General features: G+C 37.5%; 1 protein-coding gene across 4 annotated transcripts in view; it reads left to right on the top strand.

Moving 5' to 3' along the window:
• Positions 1 to 20,583, top strand: part of Myb (MYB proto-oncogene, transcription factor) — a 36,892-nt gene extending 16,309 nt beyond the window's left edge. For 3 of the 4 annotated variants that reach the window (XM_090338086.1, XM_090338087.1, XM_090338084.1), the window contains 6 exons: positions 2,571 to 2,713; positions 3,648 to 3,762; positions 3,853 to 3,978; positions 4,888 to 4,998; positions 6,439 to 6,546; positions 19,242 to 20,583. In XM_090338086.1, coding sequence (XP_090194212.1) covers positions 2,571 to 2,713; positions 3,648 to 3,762; positions 3,853 to 3,978; positions 4,888 to 4,998; positions 6,439 to 6,546; positions 19,242 to 19,358 — 720 coding nt within the window. In that variant the 3' untranslated portion in view covers positions 19,359 to 20,583. Of the gene's footprint in view, positions 1 to 215; positions 579 to 2,570; positions 2,714 to 3,647; positions 3,763 to 3,852; positions 3,979 to 4,887; positions 4,999 to 6,438; positions 6,547 to 19,241 lie in introns of all 4 variants that reach the window. The other variant, XM_090338088.1, reaches the window with a different exon arrangement.
• Positions 20,584 to 26,231: the final 5,648 nt, after the last annotated feature.

Raw genomic sequence — 26,231 nt, 5'->3', positions numbered from 1 at the left:
GCGAGGGCTGGAGCTTGCAGCATATGCACAAAATCTAGCCTTGAGATAGCATAGACCCATACAATTCAGGGTAACAGAATAACTTTTGCCTCTGGCTAGAAGTCCAGCAAAGGGACCCAGTGTTTTCTTGCACTTCTCATCTCTGGCTTCAGGTGACAATGGCGTCCATTGTGCACTCACTGTCTCAAAGCTCTGTGCCTCCCACATTGTTTCAGGATTCTTCAGCGTGGTGTGATCTCAGCAGTTTTGAATTCTTTGAAGAAGCAGCTTTTTCACCTAGCCAACATCACACAGGCAGAGCTCTCCAACTTCAGCAAAGAGAGGGCCCTGGGACTAGACCTGCAAGAGGGCCTAGCCCAAGAGTGAACAGACCCATGTTGAGCCAGGGTGCCTTTGGCTTACCCAGGTCCTTACCTCCTGCAAGGCACAGCACAATTCCACTGGTCATCCTTCGAAAAAAATGGGGCCAGGCCAGCCCCTTAGCCGCTGAAGACTCTAGCTCCTTCCTCTTTGCTGATGGTAGCAGCTCACCTCCCAAGCGTTCCCCTGTCAAAAGCCTGCCCTTCTCTCCCTCGCAGGTAGAGCCCGATTTCTGCACAACTGTTATTAATGTTCAGCAGACACCTGAGCCTTAATAATCTAGAAACTAATTCTTTGGAACAAATGACTAATTACTGCTGTCGTGCTGATCTCATCTCTTGCTGCTGAGTTTAGCTGGGGCTAAGCCCTGGTGCTTCTGGGAGTTGAGGCTGGCTGCAGGTTGATGGATGATGATCACATCTTCTCTCTCTTGCTTTTCTTTTTTTTTTTTTTTTGGTGATTTGGAAGGTAGTTAGTTGCATGAGATATACTTTTTATTTCCACATTAGAGTTTAGAGTTTAACATTTCAGTCCCTTCCTCTTTTCCCATGTGATTTCCTCTTTCTTTTACAAAAAAAAAATGTTAACACACTTTCCATCTCTGTTCATTTTTTTATGGTGTGATTCATTGACCCCAAAGAAACTATGATTATAACATTTGGGTTGCAATGGGAAGATTTAGAAATTCTTCTCCATCTTTAAGTGGAAATGTGTAGAGAGAGGATGAGAAACAAATGCCTAAGGAAAATAATTTAAAATTTCAATGTGAGTTCTTTTGAATTTTGTCATGATATTTATAATATGGGTCAGACTGTGTTTCTAAATTATTTAAAATAATTTAAATTATTTGCTAATTTGGTACTTTGAAAAATATTTTTACAATATATTCATTGAAGATTTTGTTTTTGTTTTTGTTTTTGCTGGGAAAAGTGCTAAGAATCACACCCAGGGCCACATGCATGCTAGGCCAGCATACTAACTCCTGATTAAGTTTGTTTTAAAAAGGGGTTTTTTTTTATTTGTTTTTTTGGTTTTTTTAGCCTGTCTTTTTCAAACTGTGATCTACAGACTATTAGTTCTGTAAGACTTTGATATATGTCGCAGAAAACAAATCTAAATATACAGGTATGAATTTTGTGAAAACTTGTTTCCTTATTGGAATACCTTTTAGAGTGTATTTGCTGCCATTGTTTTAACTGGTTTTGTGGAGATTCTTTTGTTTTGTCTTGTTTTATCTCACTCTTATCTCAGTCTCATGACCTGGAACCAAGAAATCCTTCTGCTTCAGCCTCCTAAATAAATAGGTCTGGAGGCATATACTACCAGGAGTGACTTCCCCTGAGAGCTTTGTTTTCTTTGTTGTATGTGTATATACATATGGTTTGTTGTACTCAGGGACTCCAGCTTAATTCCTAAGCCACACACTCTATCACTTGAACCATACCCATAGTCATTTTATTTTTTTAGTTTTTCTTCTTATGCTTTTGCCTAGGGCTGGTCTTGGACTGTGGGTCCTCCTACCTTAGCCTCCAGAGTAACTGATATTATAAAAAAAGACCACCGGCTCCATTCACCTTATAGTTATTAAGATGCTTAACATGTGTTGTGAATTTCTAGGAGAATGTTATGATATATTGTGTTTCTCAACCTCACTTTACCTTGGAATCATTTTAGGAATACCTGTTCCCCTCTCCCCAAGACTTTTGTATTCTGAGAGCTATATATTATTATCAATAATTTTCCACATAGTTAGGTGGAAATAATGTTAGTAAGCAAAATCTTATATAACATAGAGTTATTTTCTTAAAAAGAAAACAATATGGAAGAAAATATTTTTTAAAAACTTTAATCTTTTTTTCCAGTACCATAGTTGTCTATTGTCATCATCAAGTATTATGTACTATGCATAATCTTTTTAATATTAATAAAGAATTTTCTCATTCTCTTCAATGAAAATTATCACTTATTGAGAATATTTTCTTAGGATTTTACCAGCTTTTCAGCATTGACCCTAAATTTTATTTCTAAAATTCCAAATTTTGGGTGCTCTTTTAAAGTACAACAGTTCCCTCCCAAATGCTAGTTGATTCTGAACATGTTTATTGTTTTGGGTAATGGGTCAGTAAAAAACATGCTTGTTTGTCTAGGTGTGATTTTTAAATTTTGCTGACTAGAGAACCAGTAATTTTTTTCTTTCTCTTTATGTTTAGTTCTTAAACACTCCTAGTACCCATGAAAACTTAGACATGGAAATGCCTTCTTTAACCTCCACTCCTCTCAATGGTCACAAATTGACTGTTACAACACCATTTCATAGAGACCAGACTGTGAAAACTCACAAGGAAAATGCCATGTAAGTCCTTGATTCATGAAGAAAAATATTTATCTTCATTGCCTCAGAATAAAGAAAATGTAGTCCTCGAATGTCTTGCCTGCTTATATGTTTATAATTTTGCTAATTCACCTGTATGTCTCATCTATATTCCCACATTGAGTATGTGTTTTGATCACATACTCTGGGTAGTAGATGGAGATAAACTAAATTATCATTTGTAGTTCATGCCAAAATTTTCCTGTATACATAGAGCATAATTTTCATATGTTTCCATCTAGTTTGTTCACTGAATAAGGGCTTTTTTCTCACTAAAAAGATTTTCAACTTCCTTCTCCAATTCTAAGCTTCAAAATGAATCAAGTATAGTTCTTTACTGAGTTGGTAGTTTTAATCTTAGTTATTTTCTTTTTAAGTTTTATGTAGAAAAAAGGACCTCTGTTAATACCCCCATGTGATTAAAGCTCAGGAGTTATAACATGAATATTATGTGATAAAGATGACACCTACTCAAGGAAATAGTAAAGAAAATACATGTAAATTATAAGGGACCTGAGAAAAGTACACTCTTACTATTTCTATATAAGATTAACAAAGATTTTCTAGTGTTGGCTCAGTTTTAGTAAGTAGATAAAATTGATTTGCAAATGGTATCAGATATAACAATATGTATGTAGTCATTATACAGACCGAGGGACATTACTTGTATCTTTAGAACCTTTTAGATGAAACTTTATTTCAGTGCTTTTAGTCTTTGAGGTATAATATTTTGAAATATTTGTAAATATATGGTATGCATGCTATCTTTTCATTAATGAATACATATGATTGGTGAGACACCCAATTCCATACCAGTAACAGACTTTAGTATACTTTTTGGAAAAATTACTTGATCAGTAGAGCAATGTAATGCATATCTGTCTTCCATATTTAGTTATTGTTTGTTCTCTTGCAGCTTTAGAACTCCAGCTATCAAAAGGTCAATCCTAGAAAGCTCTCCAAGAACTCCTACACCATTTAAACATGCTCTCGCAGCTCAAGAAATTAAATATGGTCCCTTGAAGATGCTAGTAAGTTCTAAAAAGTCCTTGGGCTTAGTCAATTTATTAACACAGATAGAAATTATCCTTTAACAACAGACTATCCATTCTTTCCTGCAGCCTCAGACACCCTCTCATCTAGTGGAAGATCTGCAGGATGTGATTAAACAGGAATCTGACGAATCTGGAATTGTTCCTGAATTTCCAGAGAATGGACTACCCTTACTGAAGAAGATCAAACAAGAGGTAAGTTCAAGATCCTTGGAAAGAAGCATATGTTTTCTTGAGCAACTCTGTACACTATATATAAAGCACTATGACACACTATGTAAAAACTTTTTACCCAAGAGTTTCATGAGTGAAACTCCACCCCACTGTAGTCACCAGCCAAATTGACTTCATGGCTAGACCAAAAACAGAAAAGAGGGCAGCATGTTTCTTTTAATTATACTTCTAAAAATCATAAGTTCTAAAAAGGTGTGTTTCATTTTCAGGTTTTTAGGTATTTTTTTAAGGAATAAGAAATGTGTATTCTGGGGCCTAGTAGTAGAGTGCTTGCCTAGCATGCATGAAAAGCCCTGGGTTCAATTCCTTGGTAACACATACACAGAAAAATCTGGAAAGTGGTGGGCCCAGGTGGTGAATCTCTGGCCTTGAGAAAGCTCAAGGACAGGGCCCCGGCGCTGAATTCAGTCCCTATGACTGGTGAAAGAAAGAAGAAAAGAAAGAAAGAAAGAAAAAGAAAGAAAGAAAGAAAGAAAGAAAGAAAGAAAGAAAGAAAGAAAGAAAGAAAGAAGAGAAGAGAAGAGAAGGGAGGGAAAGGAAGTATACATTCTGAATTTTAAAAAAGTGACCATTGCCTGGGAATAGAGATTCCATTAAAGGTGAATATTATTTTCCTTCATTTTCTGATAACACAGAGAACTGGAATGTACATTAAAATACTAGTATCTTTAATTCCATGGTCTGAGAAAATAAACTGTAACTTGCAAAGACTGAATTGTTAGAAACATTCCCAGCATGTAGACTTCAGTGCCCACTTATTTTCATGTAACGTTGAATGTTTGAGACACAGAGAAACACTCCCCAGAAGAAATGTGTGATAGGAGATGTTGCTTAAAAATGACAAAGCCCTTTTTCCTGTTTGTCTTTTAGGTGGAATCTCCAACAGATAAAGTAGGCAGTTTCTTCTGTTCAAACGACTGGGACGCGCACAGTCTGCACACTCAGCTGTTCACCCAGGCAACATCTGTGGAAGATGCCCCAGTAAGTGCATGCGTACAAGCCTCTAGCTGTTCTGTGATGCTGGGGCCCCACAAAATCTTGTGTGTGGGTGGCGAGGCTCATGTCCTTGCAGCAATAACTCTTTAATGCCTCTGATTTCTACTTTTTCTCTCCTGTGTGATTTTTAAAAAGTGATTATTCATGGAAGATATAAAGTTGAGAGTTTCACTAGGTATTAGAAATAGATTCTGTTACATTGGATATTTTTGTTGTTATGTTTTTAAAGTGAGTTCAGAGTTCTTGCCATTTTTATGGCTATTTCCATGAAAATAGAATGTCTAGTGTTGGATTTTCATTTAATGTACTTGTTTTCTTTTTTTCATATATATTTTTATTGTAGTTAAAAGAAGGGTTACATTAGATTCACCAGATAGAAAGTACATTACTTCACATACATTGCTACCCTTTTTCATGTCTTGGTTCCCATTTCCCTCCCCCCACTCCAGCCCCTCATCTTGTTTTCCTCCCTTCCCTATCCGACTTCAAATAGCCAAATATGTATGTATACAATGTATCAGATAACCAGGTGAAATACTATAACAATATGAGATAACCAAGGGACAGCAAAAGAGATGAGAGATAACATAGTATAATGTACTTGTTTTCTAAAGACAGGATTTTCTAGTGACATTGTCTGTAGTGGTTGGTTTTACATGGCATCTAATGTGGAGCCAATTGTGGTCTATAGTAGATGCAGCCTCAAGCAGATGTCCCTCCCTACACAGAAAAGTGCATGGCCTTGAGGATTCACCTCAAGTACCAAACTCTGAAGATGCTCAAGTTCCTTACAGGAAGTGGCATGGTGTTGGCATAGAACCTACACACATTGTTTGTAATACCTGAGACAATATAAAGGGCTGTTATACTGTACTGGTTAGGGAATGATGGCAGAGAAAGTAATCTGTACATGCTTATGACAGATGCCACATTTCCTTTCTGAATATTTTTGGCTGGCAAATCCATGCATGCCAAGGAGCAGCTGTATCACAGTGCTTTGGTCACTACTACTTTGTGGTTGGTACTTTGGGCATAGTTCCCTTTCTGTCTAATAAAATATATGAAAAAATAAAAAAAGAATAAGAGCAAATAATACTTGCTAATGTTTTATGCAGTGTGTGATAAGTGGTAAGAATTTATCTGAGGGCTTCAGATGAATCAATTCTTGTAATCCTCACAATAACCCTGAAGAGGTGACAACATTTTTTGTCTTCCGTTTTGACTCAAGGACCATTTGTTTAAGATTATTCACTGGTGGTACTGGACTAGAACTCTGACTAGAACTCTGATTCTCAATGCTGTGTTTTATTGTGCTGTCATTAATTTGTAGCTTTAAAGCATTTCTGCTCTCTACAATGTTAGAATGAAGTTGACTCTCATTTTATCCAATCTAATTTAAATTTCAAATGATTCCTTTCCATTTAGAATATTCTTACAAGCTCTGTTTTAATGACGCCAGTATCCGAAGATGAAGACAATGTTCTCAAAACATTCACAGTACCTAAAAACAGGTCCCTGTTGAGTCCTTTACAGGTAATGTCTCTTTCAACCTTGGTGACTTAAAACTGACCCACTGAAAAGCTGTTGCCTGTTATCTATTATTATACATGGTCTTCAGTATTTCAGACATAAAGAAGTAGTATTTTTAAACTTTTTCTTTGTGTTCCCAGGGATCTGACCCAGAGTATAGTGTATGCCAGGCAAATACTCTGCCACTGGGTTACATCTCCAGTGCTAAACAATCTCTTTGTATCTAAGAAACAACTTACAAGCTTTTGTTGTTACTTATGTGAGACATACTGGAAAGTTTTATAGGAGCATGTTCCCCAAGCATGATGAAATGAAACATCTTTTTTACTGTGACTAATATTATATGAAGCACTTACCATTTTCTGCTTTTGTTTTTTGGTGGTGCTAGGAATTAAATTCTGGGACTTGCCTGTGCAAGGCAAATTCTCTATGACTTGAGCTATGACTCCTGCTTTCTCCTTTTTTTTAAAACCTCCTTTAAAAGTACAACTGTATAGTTTACTTTTTTTCTAGATATTTGTTATGTATTTTAATTTTTGTGCAGATACTAGGGCTTGAACTCAGAGCCACATGCTCTTGATTGGTTTTGTTTTTTCGAGTCTGGCACCGTCTATATGAGCCACACCTCCACACCTAGCTCTTTATTGGAGATATGAGTCTCATAGATTTTTTTTGCTCAAGCAAAACCAGGATCCTCATAGCTCAGCCTCCTAAGTAGCTAGGATTAGAGGCATGAGCCACCAGCACCCAGCCAGATTTTTATACTTTATGGTCTATTACTGAACAATCAAAGCACAGAGACTATTAAGATCTTAAGTAAACTTTGAAATTAATTAGACAGAAAATATTTGCAATGTATTTGACTACATGAATAAAGAAAGTAGGTGTCAATGCTGTGGCTGGTCGGTAGTGGGCCATTTTGGGATTAGGTTTTAATATCAAAAGAGATAACTCTGAAGTACATAATATGTTGATAAAATGCAACAAATTCCAAAGTAATCCTGAGTCCAACGTAAAATATCAAAACAGCTTTGTACCTCCAGATTTTTCACAGTAGTTCCCAAGGTTAAATATTCCAACATCCAACCCACTGCAGGCCCTTCCTTATGTTCTGAGCCCAGGGAAATTTCCGGAACCTTGACCTTCCTGGTCTGAGCAGGAAGTCTTTTTTGGTGCTGTAACTTAAAGGGCTCTTTAACAGGTGGTAGAACTTGAGAGCTGATTCATTCTCCTTCTTGAGCTTTCCCATCATCGAGATAGGCCTTCTCATACCAAATTATGAGAATCTTTAAAAAAATCCGTTACGTGTTTGTGATACTATTATTTATATTTTTTAATGTAGTGTGTATGCCAACACTAGGGCTTAAACTCAGCCTCACATTCTCATTTGGGTTTTTTCACTTATGGCTATGGAACTGTGAGTCAGGCCTCTACTTCTATTTTGTCTTGTTTTGCTGAACAATTGGAGATAAGAGTCCCAGATTTATCTGTGTGTGGGACCATAGCACAGGGATCCTCAGCTTAGTCTCCTGAGAAGCTAGGATTACAGGTGTGAGCCGTAGGCACCCAGCTACAGTGTCATTTATGTTTTTTAATACTAAGTACAAAGCAGGAAGAGATATAGGCACATTGGTTTATTCATGAATGAGATCACTTCCTTGTGGCAGTCCAATTGCTTTGGTGGAAGATGGCTGTGGGCTAGTGTGGGAGAGGAAATATCAGTACTTGTGGACAAGCAAGTCCCTGACATAGGCTGGGATAGGGCTCACATGGAGAAGAATCTCAGCATCACAGAGACTTAGAAAGTGAGAAAGAATAATCTCTGTTTAGGCTTTAGAGAAGCACAGAAAACATTAGCAAGATGTAAATGCAAAGGACAGCCATTTCAAAAATTTTATTTACAGCTGATCCTTGACTTACAAAGGAAAATGACTTTTATTTTATTTTATTTTTTCTCCTGCCATTCCCAAGGCATATTATTATTACTACTATTACTATTATTATAACTATTTTGTGAACCAGAAGCTCAGCCTGCCAGCCATCCTTCAAGCCAGAGCATAGAATTTGATTAATGCTAATAATATTTTAAGCTCGAGTAAGTTCTATGGGTACTTTGTAACTTTAGGATTCAACTTATATTTACAATAGTATAGAAAAGGTACATTCTGAATTTCAAACAGTAAAGCGTAAATATATTTAAGGGAAAAAATTATGATATAACTTGAAAATACTTGATTATGCTTCTAGATTTGACTCCTAATAAATTTTTTTGGTTAGTTAAGGGGCTTGAACTCAGGGTCTGGATACTGTCCCTGAGCTCTTTTGCTCAATGCTAATGCTCTACCACCCTGAGCCACAGCTCTACTTCTGGGTTTTGAGTGATTCATTGGAGATAAGAGTCTCATGGGGATTTTACTGCCCCTTCTGGCTTTGAACCCTAGTCCTCAGATCTCAGCCTCCTGAGTAGCTACTATTACAGTGTGTGCCACCAGCATTTGTCTTCCTAATAATTTTTAATGTATTTTTGTTTTTATTTTTGTATTTTTAATTTTATTTTTTATTGTCAGGATAATGTATAGAGGGGTTACAGTTACATTCGCCAGGAGGTAGGTGCATTACTTCTCACACATTGCTTGATACCATTTCTCATGTTTTTGTCCCCATTTCCCTCCCCTACCCCTTCCCAATCATCTTGTTTTCCCTCCTTCCCTTTCCCATTTCAAATAAACAAATAAACGTATATACTATATTCTAGGTAACAAAGTCATATATCGTAACAATATGAGATTAACTAAAGTGCAAAAAAAGAGGAGAGAAATAACATAGTACATTAAGAACAACAATCTCACACAAGATAAAGCTTTTGTTTCCATATCTTAGAGGGCCTTTCATTTAGCCTCATCCTAGATGGCCTTATGTATCTAGGTTTTGAGCTATTGTAATCCACTGCTAGGAGAGCCCAAGGTTTGTACTAATTATGACAAATGAGGGAAACCATTGAGCCTATGTTCCTTTGAGTCTGGCTTACTTCACTTAATATGATTTTTTCCAAGTCTTTCCATTTCCTTACAAATGGGGCTATGTCATTCTTTCTGATGGCAGCATAGAATTCCATTATGTATAAATATCACATCTTGTTGATCCACTCATCAACTGAGGGACATCTGGGTTGGTTCCATATCTTTGCTATGGTAAATAGTGCTGCAATGAACATCAATGTGCTAGTGGATTTAGTATGTCCTTGTTTCTGGACGATTGGGTAAATGCCAAGTAGTGGAATTGCTGGGTCATAGGGGAGCTCTATGTTTAGTCTTTTGAGGAACTGCCATACTGCTTTCCATAGTGGTTGAACAAGTTTGCACTCCCAACAATGTAGTAGTGATCCCTCCTGGCCACATCCCCTCCAGCATTGTTGTTATTAAATTTCTTGATCATTCTAACTGGAGTGTGGTGGAAACTCAAAGTTGTTTTAATTTGCATTTCTTTTATGGCCAGAGGTGTCTATGTCTTCCTAATACCTTTTATGTTAACCAAACAGTGTGTAAGTAAAACTAAGCATATAAAAGTTGACAAACAAAGCTGAGTGAGAATGCAAGATCCAAAGTTCAAACCATTGTGCTAGCATAATACAAGAAAACAAGTTAATAATATTTCGGTATTTATGAAGATAGGTTGACCAATTTTATACCACAGATTTTGTGTGTGTGTGTGAGAGAGAGTTAGAGAGGGAGACGGAGAGAGAGAGAGGGAGAGGGAGAAGGAGAAAGGGGGGGGGAGAACTAGGACTTAAACACAGGTCCACATCTGGTTTTATGGAAGTTAACTGGAGTAAGAGTCTCATGGACTTTTCTGCCCTGGCTAGCCTCTAATGTTCATCCTTAACCCCCTGGTAGCTAGGATTACAGGCATGAACTACCCCGTGCTAGGATACCACAGATTAGTTTTACTACTAAATTTAGTACTAGGACACCAAATTAGTTATACTACTAATTTTTTTTGACAGTCCTGGGGCTTGAACTTAGGGCCTGGGCATTGTCCTTGAGATTTCTCAAAGCTCTACCACTTGAGCCACAGCACCATGTCTGGCTTTTTCTGTGTGCGTGGTAACAAGAAATTAAACCCAGGGCTTTGTGCATGCTTGGCAAGCACTCTACCACTAGGCCACACTCCTGGCCCCTATACTACTAAATTTAAAAGGAAATCAGAACTGTATTAACGTATTTATACTTCATTTAGGAGAAATATTGGTTATCTTTGAAATTCAAAATCATGTAAAAGCTTCATGTTCACCTATACTTTCTTTGGTATCAGTGAGTTGTGGATATACTGACTTAAACATATATTCTTTCCTATATATATAACTTTGGAAGAGAGTTTAATTAAGCACAGTAATAAAATTAATAATAACTACCCATACCCTAGAACCATTCTTAAAAGTTTTGAATTGTTCATTTTCTGGATCTTCTATTTCATATTTTTTGGCCATGGTTGACCCTGGGTAACTGAAACTACAGAGGGCAAAATGAGGGTAGGGGTCTGTGTTCTTGCAGAGTGTGTTAATTTTGCTTGCTTAAAACAATGCTATTTTACATATGTCCATTAGTAACTCAACATGACCCAACTGGGCAGATTTCTCACCTCAGTATTATTGGACATATTAGCATTTACCATATGATTTGGCTATTGCACTGAAGAGTATATAAAATGACCACAAAGAAGTAATGAGAATGCTCAGCCTAGACAGCTTGTTGCTTGGGACAGGAAAGACAGATTCATTATGAACTGCTACTTGGATTCTCCCATTCAGAAAGCACCCTAAGAGACAACCAGGCAGTCAGTTCATAGAGTACTCTCCTCAGTTCATGGGGGTGATTCTACCTCTTTTCCTCAGATGCTGTTGATTTGCTTTACATATTGAAATAAATGCATTATGCTAATAAAAATTTCTTAAGATAGACAGATCCCAAATAGTACTTAAGTTATAAGCCATCTGAGCTCCTGTATTATTCTTAAATTATAATTTCCTTTTATTCCTATTTAAAACTCAAGTGTAAAAGATATGTTTATATGCTTCTTACCCACTCACTTTCCTCTTATTTTTCTAACCACAAAATGACAGCCTTAAATTTTCATTTCCTGACTTGGCTTGTCATGGTCTTACTTTAAAAAAAAATGAGTCTAAGTAAATTTCTCAAGTCACTATTACTGAAGTGTTTTTATACAATATCGAGTAATATTTTAAAATAAGTATAACTTGCAGTTGATGCTCTATTGCTTGGCTTTTGATTCTGTGTAATTTAGATTGCCCCTATCTTCATGTGATTTGTGTATGACATTTTATTTTTCCAAAACAATAAAGCCAACCTTGTTGTATAAGTATGGCTGGCAAGGCTCATGAACTCACTTGGAAACAGAACCCCGGTTCCAGACTCTACCATTTTCTGCTTGTATGACTTTAACTCAGTAAATGACATCATTTAAATAAATTAATTTGATCTTGTCTGTTAACTGGGAACTGTGGCCTATTATCTAAGGTTTCTGAGATGATCAAATGGATACACTCATGCTTTCAAGATGATGTCACTGTGCCTATGTGCACCAATGATATTTATTATTAAGCAAAGGCTATGCAATTATCTGTCCTAAAATGGCAGGGCCAGGTGCCAGTGGCTCACACCTATAATCCTGGCTTTTCAGAAGGCTGAAATCTGAGGATTGTGGCTCAAAGCCAGCCTTGGCACTGAAGTCTGTGGGACTCTGATCCCCAATTAACCACCAGAAAATCTAAAGTGGTGCTGTGGCTCAAGTGGTAGAGTGCTAGCCTTGAGCTGAAGAGCTCAGGAAGAGTGCCCAGGCCCAGAGTTCAAGCCCTACTATCAGACAAAAAAAGGCAGAATAAGGAGCCCTCAGTAACACACTGTGGTAGATTATTTCCTGCAGCATACTATATTCCCTGTTCTAGTTTTGCAGAATGATGTCAGTGGGTCACCAAAAGAGCTAGCTATTTGAACCAATTCAGAAAACATAGGTACTGCGAAGATGAAAGAACTGATTTCCTAGTTTTCTCTGTTGTTCTGCTGCTTATGTGGCATGGAAACCGTCTACATGTGATAAAGATCTTTCCGAACATTTGTTGATCGACTGTGCTGTGGTTGATCTGGTCTCCTGGATGTCTCCACACTCACTTTTTTCCACTGACCCTGGCAAAATTTCATAGAGCTGTCAGTAATATTTCTATTGACCTGCTTTCAATTGATGTTATAAATTAAACAAATTTTCTGTGTGAAGCTTTGGGGTTGAACAAGGAGAATCTAAATGAAGCAGAGAGTTCTGTTCAGCTTTGAGTCAGGGTGTCCTGCCCCACACTTTACAAGACATGGGTTTTTCATTTGTTTTGTTTGCTTACACATAGAATAAACACTGAGCTCAAATCTTTCTTGTGGAGATCAACAAAAGCTAAATTGCTTTAGAACAACTCAGCGTTTGTCTTAATCTCCATGGTCTGGATCCAACATGCTGCCAAGGAAAGAGAGATTCTTCCAAACTTGTGGCCTGCTAGGGTATGTGATATAAACTATGGGGAAAGGCATAAACGTGTGAGATCAAAGCCTCTAGATACTTTAGGAACAATCTGTATTTTTGGAATTGGTCCATCTACGTGGATAATTGTTAATTTAGGCTTAGGAAGGGAGATGATAGTAGCTGGGAGAACTTCCATCTGCATCTTCTCTATCCTGATTTTAAGGTTCTTTTCCTTGAAAAAATTAGCGGTCCTGAAGTTGGAGACAGTTAATTGATCTGGGGTAACGTAGAGAAGTATTTACCAGCAGGGAAGGTTGGTATATATTAACCTTTCCTTAGCATCTCCACGCTAGCTCATCTCTTACTGTTATACTACATCTTATATGTAAGATTTTTTTGTCCCAATTTCCCTCCCCCATCCCTCCCAATCATCTTGTTTTCCAAAAACATGAGAAGAGGTATCAATGTGTGAGAAGTAATGCACCCACTACCTGGCGAATGTAACTGTAATCCCTCTATACATTAACCCTATAATTAAAAAAAGAATAGGAGACATCCTACAGAAGGAAATAAAAAAATTTTGTATAACTCAATAGGAAAAAAAGACTTTTTTCTTTTCTTTGGCTGATCCTGGGGCTTGAATTCTGGGCCTGGGAACTGTCCCTGAGCTTTTCTGCTCAAGACTAGAGCTCTACCACTTGAGCTACAGCTCCTCTTATGGATTGTGTGTGTGTGTGTGTGTGTGTGTGTGTGTGTGTGTGCTAGTTTTTAATGGCAATTAAAAGACTTTTCCTGCCTGGGCTAAGTTTGAGCCACAGTCTTTAGATCTTAGCCTCCTGATTAGCTAAGATTATAGCTGTGAGCCATTGGTGCCCAACTAAGATACCTTTTCAAAAGATGTCCTGTGAGAAGAAATTTTGCCTTTTAGAATTCTCATCCAATGTAATTATTTTCTTTAAACAAGTTAAAAGAGAATAATCAGAGATTTCTTATTTCTCACTCTTCTCAAAACAATTCATTTCTGCTTTATCATTTAAAAAAAAAAACCCTTGCACCACCTTGCCAGTTTCCTTTGATTTTATAGCACATCTTTTAGCTATATGCACATGTCTTATTAAGCCTTTGCAATGCAGAACCCAGATTTGCCCTCAGCAGATACTGTGCAAGTTATCGGAATTTAATAAGAGCAATTGTTATTCAGTATGATTTTTTAAATATTTACTTAGATTCAATATGAAAGTATGAGGCTAGTCTGTTACAGAAAACTACCTGCATACATAGACTTGTCTCACTTCATTTCTTCTGCTTTCTAGCAAAGGATCTGAGTATTTAATCAGAATGCCTTAACCGGATATCTCAGTTAAAACTTCGACAGCTTACTGTTCACATGTACCCAGGGGCCATGAAAGGCTTATTATAGGATACACTAGGAGGATTATTAATATTGAAATGAAGTAGGCCAGAGTGACATGTCAGTCATAGCACTGTGGCGTTATAATGAAACAAGAATGAACACACAGAAATCTGTAAAGTTTATTAATTCCTCAGTGTACGTGAAACTGAAATTTATGGAGAGAGACCAAGAAACATGTATAAAGATTTATAAGACCAGAGTCTTTCAACACAAAGGCATTCAGTCCTTCTTCATCAGAGCTATTCTCTCTGAAAAGTTGGCTTAGGGTCCTTGGGTTAAAGGAAAGAGGAGAGAAAAGGGAAAGAATCTCTTTTGACCCAAGTATCTAACCATCTGATCTTGCTTTAGGTTTATGTTCAGACCATGAATATGTGTCTATCTTTACCACTTGTTATGTTGATTGTAGGATATGTTGGCTTTTTTTCTCCTATAGAAAGGGAGAGTTTTGGAGCATTCTGGCTGGCCTTTTGTTCTGGCACACATTGGCTGCTGCATCTCAGGGTTTGTTTGTTCTGGGATAATTAGATGTTTCAAGCTGCCTTGCCTGGCCTAACCCTATGCTCTGAAATTCCAGGCTTATAAGCTGGGGAATTTGAATTGGTAAGTCATTTTGAATTATTGTGAGTAAATTTTCCTATATCTTAAAATGCACTGATTGTCTAAAAAGTTCTCTCAAAATAATAATGAAAGAATAGGATCCCTACTTCATATTGTTCTCATTTTAAATAACTGGTCTTGAAAAAGAGCCAAATATGAATCAAGTGATGAATAAGGTGATTTATCAAGGTCACAATCACATTGAAGTGGCAAGAATGAAAAGGTTCCAATACTGAGATTGACATTCTCCTGAACAGAAAACTTGGGGAATTCTACATCAATCAGAATGCTATGTACAAGACATTAGAACTTGACTCTCACTAGGCGGCATATTAATCTAGTATTTTATTAAGATGTTTGTGTATTTAGGAAACGTATTAGTTGAATATCAGCTAAGTAGTGTCTGTGTATATTTGTGTGTGTGTGTGTGTGTGTGTGTGTGTGTGTGTGTGTGTGTGTAGTGTGTATTAGGGATTGAACCAAGGGCCTTATGCATGCTACTCGAGTGCTCTACCACTTGAACCATGTTATTTGGCCTTTGGCTTGTATTTCTGTTTTCAAGATCGCTCTCTATCTTTGCCAGGACTTCCTAGAACTCAAGGTTCTCCTACCTCCTACCTCCTCCCACTGAGTAGCGGGGATAACAGGCATTTGCTCTCACACCTTGGTATCACACTTTCTTAATCAGAGAAAAATAGATGTGATCCTTTCTTTTTTGTTGCTCACATCTGTTGCTGGTCTCGCTTTCATTCCCTTTCCCCCTCCACTTTTTTCAAGCAGTGTGGGACTCTCCCATGCATATTTTAAGTCTGCACACAAGATATCGATATATTAGGAGATTCAGATTTGGTATGTGCTCTTTAGGACCCAATCCCTGGCCTATATTCACATAATAGTTATTTCTCAGAACTGTGTAGTACTTTGAGGTAGATGACACACCATACTGAGTTCTTCCCTCTCAAAGTATAGTTAGTAAGCATCACACTTTTCTACAATGACTACAAACACTAGCTCAATAATTGAAAAGATAAAGAGAAATCCTTTATTTTTTAAAGATTCAACTGTTTTGTAACTGGAAGTATATCAATTCAGCGAGGCCTTATGTCTGTTTTCACATCAGTACCATGCTGTTTTTGTTATGATGGTTCTGTAGTATAATTTGAAGTCTGGTATTATATATAATACCAGCTCTGTTTGCTGAGGACTTCTTTTGCTGTGCTTTTCTTTTACTGTGCTTTTATGCTTAGTATGAATGTTTGGACTGATGTTTCTGTTTCTGCAAAGAAGGACATTTTGGACTTGGATAGAAATCTCAATGAATCTGCAGATTGCAGAACCTGCAAAGCAGTATGGCCATTTTCACAGTATTAGTTCCATTAACATAAGAGGTTATCCCATAAAAAGTTAATATTAAATCTTAATTTTTTAACTAGTTTCATTTCCAATTTAGTGTTTCATTTTGGCACCCTGAATTTAAGCAACAACATTTAAGCAATCAAGAAATCTAAGATATGAAATCTGAATGTACAGAAACACCACAGAAAGATTTATATTGAATCCACTTGTTTGAGCCTAGGGAGATATTTATTCAGAACTATTTCAAAGAATGCTGTATTCACCATGGTGATTTTGTTTAAATATGGCGGAAGTACTGTCAGAAGTCACCCTAGAGTATCTAGCTGTTCTGCTTGACTTGTCATTTCTCGGATACAATGTTTCTAGGAAAACAGTAGGCTAAGCCATTTGCTATATGGTATGTTGTGTTACACATTAAGCCCCTGAGATTTTAGAATAAACCATACTTGACCTTGCCACTTACACTGGTGAGGAATGGGCAGATAGCTCATGCTAAGAAACTCAGTTTGCATCCTAAGAAAGTCAGAATGTGACACTGCAAACCTCATGCCACTGGAACTTTGTTCCAGCCATGAGGTAAGTACCATGCTGCCACTAGAGTGTTTGTTCAAAATTATCAGACCTTTTTGTTTTTTTATTTATTATTTTTTACTTTATTGTTATTATAGAGATGGCATACAGAGGGATTTTAAAATTACATGAGTCAGGTAATGAGAACATTTCCTTTGGTACAGTGTCTTCAGTTCTCTCATTGTCTCTAAATCTCTGATATTCTCTCTCCCCATCTAAGGGATTCTTTCTGGATCACAAAGTCCTGGTGGATGTCCTTTGAATTCCTATCAAATTGCTTTATGTTGTTCTTAACAAAAAGTCTACTAGCAGCCACACTTTACACTCATTAGTCTGCTCTTGTATTCCATTTGAGTTCAGATTCTTGCTCCATCATTTCTTACTAAAGTGACCTTGAGTACATTACCCAAATTCCTTCTTCCCTTTAAATTGCTTTTCTATAGGCCACACTATGCGCAGAGATACTTATAACTCTTAGAATCGAGGACAGGGTGCAGTAAGGGCTTAAGTGTTGTAATTTCATCACTATGTCTGTTTTCCTCTCTCCTCCAGTCCTCTCAACTGGCGATAACTAAACTGCTGCATCCTGACTCTTTCTTGCTCTTCCTCTTCCTAGGTTACACGCCTTTTCCACCTGTCTACCTCAAAAGTATCCATTCTTGTTCTTTCCCTGCAGTAATGTCCCACAATTCCTGTGTCTCTTCCCTTCTTCCCTTGTGTGTGGCCCCACAAACCCTCAGACACTTATTTTTTTCATCTGTTGTGAATCACATGTGCATTTTTTTCCTTAAAGGGCACATGAGACATTCAAGAGCAAAGGCCTTGTCTTCAGTCCTCTTGGACATAAATATCTGGAGTAGTACTTATCTAGAACAGGTGTTTTCATCTTGAATGAGGGGTACAAAATCTCATGTCAGCCTGTTTGTTTCCCTCTCAACACTGGCTACTTGGAGAACTGCATCAAGATGGTGATTAACATAGATTTGGGGCTAGATCCCATGACATATTTGATGTGTATACCTTGCCCCATCTTCTTATTGTTTATTTTCCCATAGTTATTTCCTTGTGATCTTGCTTTCAGCACTTTTGCAACCGTTTTGTATTTATTCTGTAGTCGTATTAACTTCTTTGGAAACTAAGTGGGGCACAAATACCTCATATTTTAGTTGGAAGCACAGCAGGAATTAGCTGTGCAGCAGATGACCAGAGTTCATAGATATTGCACCACTTATCTGCAAGAGTGGTCTTGGCAAGTTAGCTCCAATCTTCACTTCTGCAGTTCTATTCAGATTGAATAGAGAATGAAACTATCTTTATAGGGTGGGTGCTTGTACTGTTTAAATGAAATAATATGTGTGAGGGTCTACATACAATCTATCCCTGGCATCTAGATATTGTTCCTAGGCTATTAATTCTATCTCATATAGTGTGATGTGTCTGTACAAATTAAACTATACAAGAAGCTAAGGGTGCCCCTCAGTGGTAGAGTCCATGCTCATATTGTATGGAGGGCCCTGGTTCTGATCTCAGTGTCAGAAAAAGAAGCGAAACAAAAGATTTACTAAGGTCCAGGATTTTGGCCTAGTGGTAGAGAGCTTGCCTAGAATGCATGAAGACCCTGGTTCTACTCCTCCGTAGAACATACATAGAAAAATCCAGAAGTGGTACTGTGGCTCAAGTGGTAGAGCTCTAGCCTTGAGAAAGCCTAAGGACAGTGTTTAGGCTGAGTTCAAGCCCTAGGACTGGCAAAAAAAAAAAGGTTTACTGTCAAGCACGTATTTTTAAACTAATTATGAAAAAAGCTATACCATGCTTAGCAAGGGCTGGTCAATTGCATCACCTAAGTGACTTGTTGGCCCAAACATTCATTGGTTTGTCCCGTGAGTACATCTTGAAACTCACCTGGTCTCTGGAAAACTATGTTCCTCCCTGTCTCCTCCAGGTAAAATCACTAAGAGGCAGGAGGCATTGTGGGTATGCAAAAGATGTGGTAGCTTCTGAAACCATTTGGAGTGGGTGTTCCCCCTTAACAATAAGCAGTTTCCGGTTATTATATCACCTAAGAGTGCTGGGTTTCTGGTTGTCAGAGAGTCTTTCTGACAAAGGCTTCCTGGTATTGGCCAATTTCTATCTGAAGGTCCAAATGGCCAACCTAGAGCTCCTGGGATTGGAAATCCCCATTGGACCTCAGTCTGTGCTTCCTGGTGTGAATGTGACATCACTTTCTTTTCCCCACTAGCCTTGCAGTAGCTCCTGGGAACCTGCATCCTGTGGGAAGACAGAGGACCAAGTGACTGCATCCGGTCAGGCGCGAAAATATGTGAACACGTTCTCTGCCCGGACTCTGGTCATGTGAGACGTTTCCAGAAAAAGCATTATGGATTTCAGAACACTTCAAGTGGACTTTGCTATATCATTCCTCAACATGAAACTTTTCATGATTGGGAGAAGAACCTATTTTTGTTGTGGTACAACAGTTGAGAGCAGCACCAAGTGCAACTAAAAGGATTTTTTAAATAAATGATTAACAGTCTTACCTAAATTATTAGGTAATGAATTGTAACCAGTTATTAATATCTTAATGCAGATTTTTTTAAAAAACATAAAATGATTTATCTGTACCTTAGAGAATCCAATAGATCAGTATTTTTGCCTGTGATAAGTTTTTTCAAATTTTAAACAAAAAGGTACTCCAGTATTTCACTTTTCTCAATCACTAACCATACATGTAGATTTTTTTTTTTAAGAATCAGTAAAAGCATTACTATAAAGGTTGGCTAAATACCCTGGGAAAATTAATGAAGATTGTAAATGCGTCTTTGTGGTTAATTACATTGGAGGTACATTTATTGTACTAAACCATTTTATGAGGGTTTTTTATAGCTTGCTTTAAAATTATTACTGTATGAAATAGTTTTATACAAAAATATATTTTTATTCAGTAATTTAATTTTGTAAATGCCAAATGAAAAAAATGTGTTTTGCTGCTATGGTTCTTAGCCTTGTAGACATGCTGCTAGTTTCAGAGGGCAGTAGAGCTTGGTTGGAAAGAAAAGAAACTTGGTGTTAGGTAATTGACTATGCACTAGTATTTCAAACTTCAGACTTTTCTATTTTTATATATATATACATATATACACATATATGTATATCCTTTTTTTCCTTTTGTAATACATTTGGAAAACTTGTTTGGGAGATTTTTGAATTTTTGTTACTTGTTTTTTTTTATTTTTGTTATTGTTGGTTTATGAAAGCATGCATTGCACTTCTTTTTTTTTGTTTTGTTTTTTTTTTGTTTGGGAGATCTATGTTGTTGATGTCCTATGTGTTGTTTTGAGTTCAGCCTCACTGTTCAGGGGCTCTGAGTTCCATCAGCATCCCCTCCAGCTTCTAAATGTATGGTCATAGAACTGCCTCACGGATTCTGTGTTTTCAGCCACGGAGACAATGACAGAGGTCAAAAGCCAGTTGCTGCCTTAAGAACATTTATGGAAGATGACTGGCCCTGAACTTTTGATATGACAGTGTATTTACTACTTACTGCCTTGTCGCAAAATAAAGCTGTGCCCTTATTTTACTTACTTGTGACTTCTCTCACTATCATGATTGGTGGTAATAGTTGTACTCTTAAGAAGACAGAACAAACTGAAACCACTCTTCTCTTTCAAAAATTTGCATATACCAGCCTGTTGCTAGTAACTCATGTCTGTAATCCTAGCAACTCAGGAGGCTGGAGATCTGAAGTCCGTGCTTCAAAGCCAGCCCAGACAAGAAAGTTCACGAGACTCTTATCTCCAATAAGCTCCTCAGAAAAAAACAGAAGTGTCTATGTGGCTCAAGTGGTAGAGCACTAACCTTGAGCCAAAGGAGCTCAGAGACAGTACCCAAGCCCTGACTGTACACACACACACACACACACACACACACACACACACACACACACACGTGAGATTGCATATGCCATCTGAATTTCATGTGGAAAAAAACCCACAAAGAATCATTTCTATGGAGAAAGGAGGACAAGCAAACCAAGATAATCACTGACAAACTAAATCATAATGAGAACTGGGAAGAACCTTCCAGAATGAATCAGTCTAGAATCTAGACGCTTTGGAGCTAAGATACCCTGGATGTGGGCAGGGTGTGGGAAGGTCACAGGGTGTGGAAAGGCCTGTCTGAAAGGGAAGAGACACTAAATCTGAGGTAGAGTGACCTCTGATAAAGGCTCAGCTTCCTAAGGAGACATCACAGGGAATACTTTCCTTATTTTACCATCTCCACCCAGATGTCCTCACCAAAAGAACTAACCAGCAAACAGGGTAAGGGATCAACTGGATGATGATGATGATGATGATGATGATGATGATGATGATGATGATGATGATTATGGGGTGTGTGTGTGTGCGTGTGTGTGTGTGTGTGTGTGTGTGTGTGTGTGTGTGTATGTGCATGTGCCAATCCTGAGTCTTAAACTCAGGGCATAGACATAGTTCCTGAGCATTTGTATTCAAGATTAGCACTCATCCCTGAGCCTCAGCTCTACTTCTAGCCTTTTGGATGTTTGTTTGGACTGCCTTCAAACTGTGATCCTTAGAGCTCAGCCTCCTGAGTAGCTAGGCTTACAGGCAGGCGCCAGTCCTGGACTGAAGTACTCTGTCTGTACAGATGGATCACCACTGACTCATCTCTCAGCTTAGTGTTCTTTCCACTATGTTGTCATGTCCTTTGAACATGCATTCCTTTTCATCTCCTTAGGTTATGTTCCAACTCAAACCAAATTTTCATATGCATGATACAGTTGGTGTTCATAAAGGCAAGGATTTGTTACATTTAACTATCAGTGTGACTATTTTGCATTTTATGATTCCTTAGTGTATTCATGCCTGCTCAGAGTCATTTTCCAGGTGCCAATTCTGCCATGTACTATCAGTTTGAACTTGGGCAGGTTATTAAGCTCTTTGAGCCCTTTTTCTCCCTTCATCTAGGAAATGAGTTCATCCCTACCATGAAACTTGCATTAAGTAAAGCACTGTACAAATGTTTACATGGCCACTATTCCACATGCTCTAGTGATCCATACATGTCGTATGTGAAATGAACATCTGGCTGGTATTGTCAAGGACAGAGTTAAATGTAGAGGTCACATTCTAATTTCTAAAATAGTGGCAGTATCAACCTCAGGTTCATGCATGACTGAAATAAGTAGTTACTTTCCTGACACATGGCTCTTTTTCATCACTATCAGTAATGATATTAGTAATATTACAGTATTTGTTAAATGCTTGTTAGGAACAAAAGGAGTGGGAGAGAAGATTTTTGGCAGGGAGAAGAATAATATTAGGGTCTCAGGTCAGAAATTGGGAAAGTGAAAGGGAAACCTGGGGAAGAGAAAAAGATATGGAGCTAAAGAGCCACATATACTGACTGCTCTTGAACTTTGGTCTTAGAGATAGTGGGAGTCATTGGGTGGTTTTAGGCAAGGAAATAAAAGGATTAATTTATATCTGACTTAGATAAATATAAAGAATTCTATTCAAATCCTTGAATCATAGATAATAGAAAATAACCCCTCAGGTTAGGGGGAACAAATGAATTCAGTCTTTCGGACCCAGCTCATTGTACTATCTTTTCATTCTGACAGAATGTGTTTTAATCCAAGAAAATCTTTTGTAAAAAAAAAAAATCTTTTGGCTGGGAGTTTGGCCTAGTGGTTAAAGTGCTTGCCTAGCATGCATGAAGACCCGGGTTCGATTCCTCGGTACCACATACATAGAAAAAAAAGCCGGAAGTGGTGCTGAGGCTCAAGTGGTAGAGCTCTAGCCTTGAGAAAGTCCAAGGACACTGCTCAGACCCTGAGCTCAAGCCCAGGACTGGCAAAAAAAAAAAAAAAAAAAATCTTTTGATCTGAAGTCTATAAAATCTGCTTTCACTTTTGTAGTCCATAAAGTAATTCGTTCAAGAGGAATTGATTGCATAAGACACTTTTCTCCTTGAAGAATATTTTCAACAAATAATTTATTTGGAAATTTCCCTGTCATTTTCAAAATCCCCTGAATTTTTCTTTTTTTTAATAGACTATAACCCTTGATTGTGTGTTGATGTATTTTGATACTTTGTCCATTAAGAAAGAAATCATCTAACACGTGTCTTTGAAAGTGTTTTCAGCTTTATTTTATATTTTATTTTACTCTGTAATCTAGAATGCACTTTTATAGCCAGTGTTTCTCAAACTTTATGGGTCTCAGAAATACTTGTTTAAAGTGGAGATCCTTGACCACTCCCCTCAGGGATTCTGATGTAAGATTTAGGTGCAAGCATAGGGGTTTAGAAGGTTACAGATGATTTCAATACAAGTGGCCTGAGGGGACCATACAGGGAAAAAAACGAAAAACAAAAGACAAACAAAACAACACCTTGCCTTAGGAACAAATGTTACTTCCCCAATGCTGTTTCATTCTAAGCATTTTTAATAGCTTTCAATTTCAATGGAATCTGTGAATTTTTATTAAAATATCTACTATAGAACCTTAGAGAACTATTACGACTTTATTTTTTTGAATCTAGAGTCATGATGTTACCAATATTAGTGATTAAAGCTAATGTTGGCTTCAGGATCCATGTTTTGTGTGATTATTTTACAATATGTGAAACAACAATACATCTGAATCTCTCTTAATACATGATTCTGTTGCACATATTCTATGTGGAAGACGAACATGGAAACAAAGTGAAAACATTTTGTGCAGAAGTCTCTGCTTCTAAACTAGTCTCTAATCAAATTGCTGAAAAACTCTGTTCAAGTCACTTTACACCTCTGTGCTTTGGGATTTATTTCTACTTCAATGGAGGAAGTATTTAATCCAGTATATAATTACAAAGCATGTAAATGTCCCCAGATCAAAGACAAACAAAATTCAAAGAAAGTTTCAGTATCCCGCAGACATTGGAAGACTTGAGGCAGAATTGTGAGGTTTTCCTCCTAGAAAACATCCTCTGAAATAAAGGTATACATTAGCCTGGGTTTGAGGGACAGATGTTAAGGATGGAATCAGGATTTGTTTCCATTGGGGCCACTTTTCTTAAAAACAAATTAAAATGTAAATGTATTCACCTGTTGTTTAGTAGTCCCAAATATCTAGCCACGGACAAGAACTCATTCATTCATTTATTCAGATTAAAACGTAAATCACTCAGTACTTCAACAAAGATTGATTAAGCATGTCCTGTGCAAAACCAAGTTCAAAAGACAATGAAGTATATATCACATATATATTTTTATATGTAAGAAACATAGTAATTACAAAGTAATATTTTTTGGTTAACCCCCAAAGTACTAAGAATAAAAGATACTTATTTTTATGTATACCTTTATTAAAATAACTTTCTTTAAGTTAACATGTTGTGATTCATATTTTAACTGTTCTGACATCAAGCTATGACTTTAAAATTTCTTTGAGAAGAGTTCTAAAATATACAAGCAATTGATGATGCCATTAGCAGAGATTTCAGGCAGGACTTCTACCATTTTTGTTAGTAATGACCCCAACAAGTGTTCCATGCATTTTGATAGGATGTCCCTAAGCCATCTGCTTGATGTGATTTACAAGTCAGCGCATTTTAGAACCCAAAGCCCATCAAGAGGCAGGTGCTCAAATAAATATTCAGAAGATCCATGAATAAAGGTGGGTTAGCAGTCCCATGATTCAATCTGAGTTAGCACCACCTCTCTCCTACCCCTGCAATGATGGCGGCACACCTTACTCTGAGCATGTTTGCTCTGCCATGAATGAGGTTGGACCAGCTCAACCATGGACTCCTAGTTCTTACTATAAAGTCAGTAAAATCAAATAGGAAAGTATTGTGGTTTTAGAAGACTTGTTGAAGTATGAATTGCCCATGGTAGTAATATATTTAGTAACAGTTGTTAAAGAACAAATCTACAAAGGGAGATTTACAGTCTTCGGTTCTCCCACCGTTCCTCCTTGGAGTCCAACAAACTCAGTACTTGGTTGTGTCATTTGAAACCTATTCAACGTATGTGAGCTCTCTGTGAATCCTACAACTAATTCATTTCATAAGTGAACTAACCAGCTATTTCATCACACACAGGTCTAAGACGACCTACATCTACTTTCTAATACTCTTCTGGGAAATTATTGCCTTGAATTGGGGTGGGAAAATTATAGACCCTAGCTGAATTTGGCCCACTGCCTGTTTTGGTAAATGTATTTCACTGGAACATAGCCATACCTTTTATGTCCACATTATCTGTGGCTTGTTTCCCACTATAATGGAAGAGTTGAGTAGTTGCAAAATAATAAAAATTTTAAAAGATCCTGTGGCAAAGTCTAAAATATCTGGCTCTTCTAAAAATCTGGCTCTAAAGTATTAGAAAATTTTGTAACTCCCCATTCCTAGAAGAAGAATTAAAAATCACATTAGCAACTTGAGTGGTAAAGATAATCAATTCTGCTTCAGTTAAACAGACCAATGAGTCTGTGGTTGCTCCATTTCCTGGGCTTTTTATTTGGTTATACACCATGACTGCTCCTAATTGGAGAACATCAAGCAGATTAAACTTACAAAATTACCAGTATGTGATGGGTTTGACCTACAAATACAGCAAATCATGTGACTCAAATTAATGTGCTGGTTTCCGATGTTAGCAAGCTTAACTACATACTGTAGTCACCTGAAGAGATTTGAAATAACTGAAATGACTTCTGGGAGAGGGGAGGGAGGAACAGATGTCTGGAATTATTAGAAAGCATCCTAAGTCATTCAAAATGTAGTCAGTGTGTTCAGTCCTCCATACCACGAGAAGTGGTGAGACGTATCAAGCTTCTAAGAGACTTTGGCAAACCCCATAAACAAGGTGGATAAAAGAACATAAGTAATTGTATCCAGCACCTGGACCACATCCCTGCTAAGAGGATTCTCCCACTTCAGAATCCCCTGGAGGACTGTGACATGGATTTTTAAGTCCTACCCACAGACTTTCTGGTTCTGAAGCATGGGACCTGAGAAATGTTAGTTTCCTCAGCTCTCAAGGAAGGTTGATAGCTCTGGTCAAGGATTGACACTCTGAGAACCACTGTACTATTGTACTATTACTCTTGCCCATGGACACAGTGACTAGCCTCTAGCAAGTCCAGTCATGCATACATGTTTGGTGAACAGGTAATGGTAGAACTGGCAAAGGATGAAGCCAGTGTACATTCTATGTCAG

The sequence above is a fragment of the Megascapheus bottae genome, chromosome 8 (genome assembly GCF_031878675.1).
Source record: "Megascapheus bottae isolate mThoBot1 chromosome 8, mThoBot2.hap1, whole genome shotgun sequence".
NCBI lineage: Eukaryota > Metazoa > Chordata > Mammalia > Rodentia > Geomyidae > Megascapheus > Megascapheus bottae.
This window is presented reverse-complemented; position numbering and strand designations above follow the sequence as displayed.